The sequence below is a fragment of the Scomber japonicus genome, chromosome 21 (genome assembly GCF_027409825.1).
Source record: "Scomber japonicus isolate fScoJap1 chromosome 21, fScoJap1.pri, whole genome shotgun sequence".
Taxonomy (NCBI): Eukaryota; Metazoa; Chordata; class Actinopteri; order Scombriformes; family Scombridae; genus Scomber; species Scomber japonicus.
The window spans coordinates 1,276,991-1,284,490 of record NC_070598.1 but is presented as its reverse complement, the minus strand read 5'-3'; the positions used below and the strand labels follow the sequence as shown (position 1 = coordinate 1,284,490).

General features: G+C 46.6%; 1 protein-coding gene across 1 annotated transcript in view; it reads left to right on the top strand.

Moving 5' to 3' along the window:
- The window catches only part of LOC128382094 (melanoma receptor tyrosine-protein kinase-like), a 40,321-nt gene that overhangs the window by 15,019 nt on the left and 17,802 nt on the right, over nucleotides 1–7,500 (top strand). Inside the window, exons 2-3 of the mRNA XM_053342076.1 lie at nucleotides 2,758–2,909; nucleotides 6,339–6,546. Of these exons, the coding sequence (XP_053198051.1) occupies nucleotides 2,758–2,909; nucleotides 6,339–6,546 (360 nt within the window). The remainder of the gene's footprint in view (nucleotides 1–2,757; nucleotides 2,910–6,338; nucleotides 6,547–7,500) is intronic.

Below are 7,500 nucleotides of genomic sequence, written 5' to 3'. Positions count from 1 at the left end.
ATAGGGCAGAGGGGAGGAAGAAAGGTAGGAAGGACAGATGAAGGGAATAAGGACAGATGGAAGGAAGGAAGGGAAGAAGGACAGATGGAAGGATGGAAGGAAGGGAAGAAGGACAGATGGAAGGATGGAAGGGAAGAAGGACAGATCAAAGGAAGGAAGGGAGGGAGGCCCTATCTTCCTTTGCTTTCTTCCTTCCTTCCTTCTGTCTTCCCTTTCTTCCTTGCTCCCTTCCTTCCTTCTTCCCTTCCTTCCTTCCATCTGCCTTTCTTCCCTTCCTTCCTTCCATCTGTCTTTCTTCCCTTTCTTCCTTCCTTCCATCTGTCCTTCCTCCCTTCCTTCCTTCCATCTGTCTTTCTTCCCTTCCTTCCTTCCATCTGTCTTTCTTCCCTTTCTTCCTTCCTTCCATCTGTCCTTCCTCCCTTCCTTCCTTCCATCTGTCTTTCTTCCCTTTCTTCCTTCCTTCCATCTGTCCTTCCTCCCTTCCTTCCTTCCATCTGTCTTTCTTCCCTTTCTTCCTACCTTCCATCTGTCCTTCTTCTCTTCCTTCCTTCCATCTGTCCTTCCTCCCTTTCTTCCTTCCATCTGTCTTTCTTCTCTTCCTACCTTCCATCTGTCCTTCCTACCTTTCTTCCTCCACTCCGCCCTATCTTCTTTTGCTTCCTTCCTTCCTTCCATCTGTCTTCCCTTTCTTCCTTCCTTCCATCTGTCTTTCTTCCCTTCCTTCCTACCTTCCATCTGTCCTTCTTCCCTTCCTACCTTCCATCTGTCTTTCTTCTCTTCCTTCCTTCCATCTGTCCTTCCTACCTTTCTTCCTCCACTCCGCCCTATCTTCTTTTGCTTCCTTCCTTCCTTCCTTCCATCTGTCCTTCCTCCCTTCCTTCCTTCCATCTGTCTTTCTTCCCTTTCTTCCTTCCTTCCATCTGTCCTTCTTCTCTTCCTTCCTTCCATCTGTCTTCCCTTCCTTCCTTCCTTACTAAATTACTTCATTCATTGCTAGTCTTAGTCTTAGTTAACTATAATAACCGTGGTCTGGTCTGAACATGACAAATGTATCACAATTAGTTTCAGAGTAATCTAACAAACCGCTTTAATCCCAGTAAACAGCTGGAGGCGGTGACATGCTGTGGTATGTGGTCATGTGACTGTGTGTCAGGTGACTGTGTGTCATGTGACTGTGTGTCAGGTAATCCCTGTTCTGTGAGTTTCATCATCAAGTTAATTCATAAATAAACATCTTCTGAGTTTAGGTATTTCTAAATTAAGAGGCACAAAGATTTTAAAACTGTTCCTGGGCTAAAAAAAAAAATCTGCTTTACTGAAACACATTGAGGCCAGACAGATGGAAGGAAGGAAGGGAGGAAGGACAGATGGATGGAAGGAAGGGAGGAAGGACAGATGGATGGAAGGAAGGGAGGAAGGACAGATGGATGGAAGAAAGGAAGGGAAGAAGGACAGATGGATGGAAGGAAGAGAGGAAGGACAGATGGAAGGAAGGAAGGAAGGAAGGAAGAAGGAGCCTGGGCCAGATTGGACCTCTCAGCGGGCCGGTTCTGGCCCACGGGCCGCATGTTTAACACAGACCTGTTTCCAGATAAGATCTCATGATGTGAAACTGAAGGCAGGAAGGTGTGAACAGCTGATTCCTCCATAACGAGTTCAACCACAGCTGCAGGACACATCTGACTCTCTCGTAACCCTAACCCTCTCTGTCAGGGTTCAGGTGAGGAATGAAACTCTACTGGCTCCGTGTGTCGCCTGCAGCAGCTACAAGCTTACATCACAAACTTCCTGCAGGACTTAAAGCTACTTGTACTACTATTACTACTTGTAATTGGGCATGGGACACAAGCTCGGGCTTGATCACCCCGTAGCTGGCCACCTTTGATGAGGGTGTTTAGTGTTAAAGGGCCGAAACACCCCATGTTTCGAAGGAACACTACTGACGATGTGTCCTAAATTGACAAGGTACACCCCCCCCCCCCCCCCCACACGCCACTCTCACCATCAAGGAAGCTCATGTGACTCATGTGTAAAACATCTAATGGCACAATGGATAGTAACACCATCTTGTCCAGTGTTTTATGAATCTGAATCTACTTAAACATCACATATGTAAACTTAAAAGGACCAAAGATAGACCAGCAGGGTGTCATGTGACCAGCAGAGTGTCATGTGACCAGCAGAATGTCATGTGACCAGCAGAGTGTCATGTGACCAGCAGAGTGTCATGTGACCAGCAGAGTGTCATGTGACCAGCAGAATGTCATGTGACCAGCAGAGTGTCATGTGACCAGCAGGGTGTCATGTGACCAGCAGGGTGTCATGTGACCAGCAGAGTGTCATGTGACCAGCAGAGTGTCATGTGACCAGCAGAATCTCTGTTGGAGGGTCACAGGGCCACATACAGCCCAATTTGATCTGATGTGGGCCGGACCATTAAAAAGATGGAAGGAAGGAGGGAAGAAAAAAAAGAACGAAGGAAGGAAGGAAGGAACGAACAAATGAAAAGGAGACAGGAAAGAAAGATGGAAGGAAGGAGGGAACCTTCCTTCCTTGACCTGAGGACACCAGGAGGGTTAAATACAGGAGGAAAGAGCGCCACATAGTGACCGTTAGAGGAACTGCAGGTTAACATGCTTCAGCTCTGACTTTAATATATTCTTCCTTCCTCCCTCACTCCTTTCCTTCCTTACTTCCTTCCTTCCTTAACTTGAGGACATCAGGAGGGTTAATATCTTCTTTTCTCTCTCTCCTCAGTGTGCCAGGGGATGAGCAACCAGCTGACGTTGTTGGGGACTCGTGAGAACCATTATTCCAACATGGTGAGGATGTACTCCAACTGCTCCATCGTCCTGGAGAACCTGGAGATCACCTACATCCTGGAGCACCAGGACCTGTCCTTCCTCCAGGTCTGTGTCTCCTTCCTTCTTCCCTTCCTTTCCTTCCTTTTATCCATCCTTCCTTCCTTCCTTACTTCTGTCCTTTCTCCAGGTCTGTCCTTCATTCCTTTTATCCTTCCTTCCTTCCTTCCTTTCTTCTGTCCTTCCTCCCTTTCTTCCTTCCTTCCTTCACTCTGTCCATCCATCATATCTTTCCTCCCTCCCTCCTTCCTTCCATCTTTCTTTCCTGTCTCCTTTCTTCTCGTCTTCTCTTCCTTCCATCTGTCCTTCTTCCTTTCCTTCCTTCCATCTGTCCTTCCTCCCTTCCTTCCTTCTCGTCTTCTCTTCCTTCCATCTGTCCTTCCTACCTTTCTTCCTCCCCTCCGCCCTATCTTCTTTTGCTTCCTTCCTTCCTTCCTTCCTTCCATCTTTTTAATGATCCGGCCCACATCAGATCAAATTGGTCTGTATGTGGCCCTCCCTCTAAAAACTACGGACCAAGTCCGAAACCTTGGCGTGCTGATAGACTCAGATTTGACTTTCAGCAGTCACATCAAATCAATCATCAAAACAGCTTCTATCAGCTTAAGAACATATCCAGAGTGAAGGGTTTCATGTCTCAAACAGACCAGGAGAAGTTGATTCATGCTTTTATCTCAAGTAGACTCGACTACTGTAACGGACTTCTGACTGGACTCCCACAATAAAGCATTAAACAGCTGCAGCTCATTCAGAACGCTGCAGCTCCAGTTTTAACCAGAACAAAGAGATCAGAGCACATTACTCCAGCTCTAAAGTCTTTACACTGGCTCCCAGTCAGTTCTAAATTCTTTACACTGGCTCCCAGTCAGTTCTAAAGTCTTTACACTGGCTCCCAGTCAGTTCTAAAGTCTTTACACTGGCTCCCAGTCAGCTCTAAAGTCTTTACACTGGCTCCCAGTCAGCTATAGAATATATTTTTAAATATATGAAATCATGTAAACGATGCAGATAGTTGAGCCCAGAGCTCTGAGATCTACTGACTCAGGTCAGGTAGTTGAGCCCAGAGCTCTGAGATCTACTGACTCAGGTCAGATAGTTGAGCCCAGAGCTCTGAGATCTACTGACTCAGGTCAGATAGTCGAGCCCAGAGCTCTGAGATCTACTGCCTCAGGTCAGATAGTTGAGCCCAGAGCTCTGAGATCTACTGACTCAGGTCAGATAGTTGAGCCCAGAGCTCTGAGATCAACTGACTCAGGTCAGATAGTTGAGCCCAGAGCTCTGAGATCTACTGACTCAGGTCAGATAGTTGAGCCCAGAGTTCAGACTAAACATGATGAAGCAGCTTTTACACAACTGGAACAAACTACCAGCAGAACTGAAATCATTTTTAAATCCAGGTTAAAAACATTTCTCTTCTCCTGAGCTTATGATTGAGCTCTTTTAAAGCACTTTACATTTTAATCTTTCATTTGCAATGATGTTTGTTTTTATTATGGGGGGGTGGGAGGGGGGGTAATTGTATTAATTGTTTTAATGTTTCTGTTTTATGTAAAGCACATTGAGTTGCCATTGTGTGTGAAATGCGCTATATAAATAAAACTGCCTTGCCTTGAATGAAAATGAGTTTGAGTGATGAGAAGTTTGAGTCTTCTCATCACTGTTTCATTCTCGCTGGTTGTTTTCCTAAATCATTCGTCAGTTATGAAAACTTTCTGAATACTTTAGTGATCTTTGTTTAGTGTCAGAGGCACATTGACTTCCTGTGGTGCTGCAGATGTGAGCAGGGGCCTGTTTTTGTGTTGCATCCAAGGACGCTCTGACATCTGTGAACTGATGCTCAGCTGGCAAACATCCTCGGGAAGCTGTTAGTAGAGAAATCAAACCCGGATAAGATAAACATCGACGCTGTGAAAAGGATCATGTGGGATTTCTAAAAAAGTGTCTGTAGTCATGTTATCATATCACACAAAGGGAGTTTAACCCTGCTGGTGTCCTCGAGTCAAGGAAGGAAGGGAGGAAGGGAGGAAGGAAGGAAGGAAAGAAGGAAGGGAGGTAGGAGGGAGAAAGGAAATAAGGGAGGAAGGGAGTAAGGAAGGAAGGGAGTAAGGAGGGAAGGAAGGAAAGGAATAAGGAAGGAAGAAACGAAAGGAGTAAGGAGGAAAAGAGGAAGGAATTTAGGAGAGAAGGAAAGAAGGACGGAAGGAAGGAAGGAAGGAAGGAAAGAAAGGAGTTAAGAGAGAGGGAAGGAGGAAAGGAGGAAGGACGTAAGGAAGGAAGGAAGGAAGGAAGGAAGGAAGGAAAAGGAGTAAGGATGAAAAGAGGAAGGAATTTAGGAGAGAAGGAAAGAAATGAGGGAAGGAAGAAGGAGGGAAGGAAGAAAAGGAGGAAGGAAGGAAGGAGGGAATGAAAGGAAGGAGGGAAGGAGGAAGGGAGGGAGGGAGGAAAGAAGGAACAGTCAAAGGACGACAAGAAGGATAAGATAAACATGGACGCTGTGAAAAGGATCATGTGGGATTTCTAAAGAAGTGTCTGTAGTCATGTTATCATATCAAACAGAGGGAGTTTAACCCTGCTGGTGTCCTCGAGTCAAGGAAGGAAGGGAGGAAGGAAGGAGGAAAGAAGGGAGGAAGGAATGGAGTAAGGAGGGAAGGAAGGAAAGGAGTAAGGAAGGAAGGAAGGAAGGAAGGAAGAAATGAAAGGAGTAAGGAGGAAAGGAGTAAGGAGGAAAAGAGGAAGGAATTTAGGAGAGAAGGAAGGAAGGAAGGAAGGAAGGAAAGAAAGGAGTAAGGAGGGAGGGAAGGAGGAAAGGAGGAAGGAAGGAAGGAAGGAAGGAAAGAAAGGAGTAAGGAGGGAGGGAAGGAGGAAAGGAGGAAGGAAGGAAGGAATTTAGGAGAGAAGGAAAGAAATGAGGGAAAGAAGAAGGAGGGAAGGAAGAAAAGGAGGAAGGAAGGAAGGAGGGAAGGAGGAAGGGAGGGAGGGAGGAAAGAAGGAACAGTCAAAGGACGACAGGAAGGATAAGATAAACATGGACGCTGTGAAAAGGATCATGTGGGATTTCTAAAAAAGTGGCTGTAGTCATGTTATCATATCAAACAGAGGGAGTTTAACCCTGCTGTTGTCCTCGAGTCAAGGAAGGAAGGAAGGAAGGAGGAAAGAAGGGAGGAAGGAAAGGAGTAAGGAGGAAAGGAGTAAGGAGGAAAAGAGGAAGGAATTTAGGAGAGAATGAAGGAAGGAAGGAAAGAAAGGAGCAAGGAGGGAGGGAAAGAAGGAAGGAAGGAAGGAAAGAAAGGAGTAAGGAGGGAGGGAAGGAGGAAAGGAGGAAGGACTCCTTTCCTTCCTTCTTTTCTTCCCTCCTTTCTTCTATCGTGGCCCTTGAATGAAAATGAGTTTGACATCTCTGGCCTAGAAGGAAGGAAAGGTAAAGACAAACACTGATGACTTCTCTTCTTCTCTTCTTCTCTTCTTCTCTTCCTCCAGTCCATCCAGGAAGTAGGAGGTTACGTCCTCATCGCCATGAACGAGGCTACAAACATCCCGTTGGTGAATCTGACGCTGATCCGAGGCCAGAACCTCTACGAAGGCCAGTACGCCCTGCTGGTGATGTCCAACTACAACAGGAACCACTCGTCTGCTACTCTCAACTACACCGGAGGCTTGAGACAGCTGCAGCTCAGCAGTCTGACAGGTACCACTTCCTTCCTTCCTTCCTTCCTTCCTTCCTTCCTTCCAGTCTGACAGGTACCACTTCCTTCCTTCCTTCCTTCCTTCCTTCCTTCCTTCCAGTCTGACAGGTACCACCTGAGATATGAGGCTACAGGTAAGGCTATGTTTTCCCACCACCTTCATTTCTTCCTTCCTCCCTTCCTTCCTCCCTCCCTTCCTTCCTTCCTCCCTCCCTTCCTTCCTTCCTTCCTTCCTTCCTTCCTTCCTTCCTTCCTTCCTTTCCGCCCTTCCTTCCTTCCTTCCTCCTTCCCTTCCTTCCCTCATTCCTTCCTCCTTCCTTCCTTCCTTCCTTCTTCCCTCTCTCCCTTCCTTCCTCCCTTCCTTCCTTCCTTCCTCCCTCCCTCCTCCCTCCCTCCCTCCCTCTCTCCCTTCCTTCCTTCCTTCCTTCCCTCCTCCCTCCCTCCCTCCCTCTCTCCCTTCCTTCCTTCCTTCCTCCCTCCCTCCTTCCCTCCTTCCCACCACACACTCAGAGCCAGGAGTCGGGTCTTTCCAGCAGCGGTTGGTGAAGTTCTTAGTAAATACTCAGAGGCCGTCAGTGTTTGAAGATGATAAGGAAACGTTGAGGTTTCCCAGCAGGTATACATACGTAGCTGGTATCTAAAGGTGATCGGGGAATGACTAGTTTCCCCAGTAAATACACAGAGCCAGTTCAAATAAAAGTACACAGTGTTGCTAGCAAATACACCTTGTACTTTTTGTCTCTGTGCGGTTGAAGACTGGCAGTGTGAGGTTGCTCAGGTCTAACACTGAAAACACAAGGAAGAGGGAAGCACTTTTGTATTTTTGGAAGTTTCGACAAAGAAGCTTCCTTGAAATCAAGAATCAAGAATATTAAAGCCACCATGTAACAGACACTAGACATCCAAAGGCTTTAAATGTCCTATTGTTTGGTTGTAATTCCAGTTGGCCTCTAGTA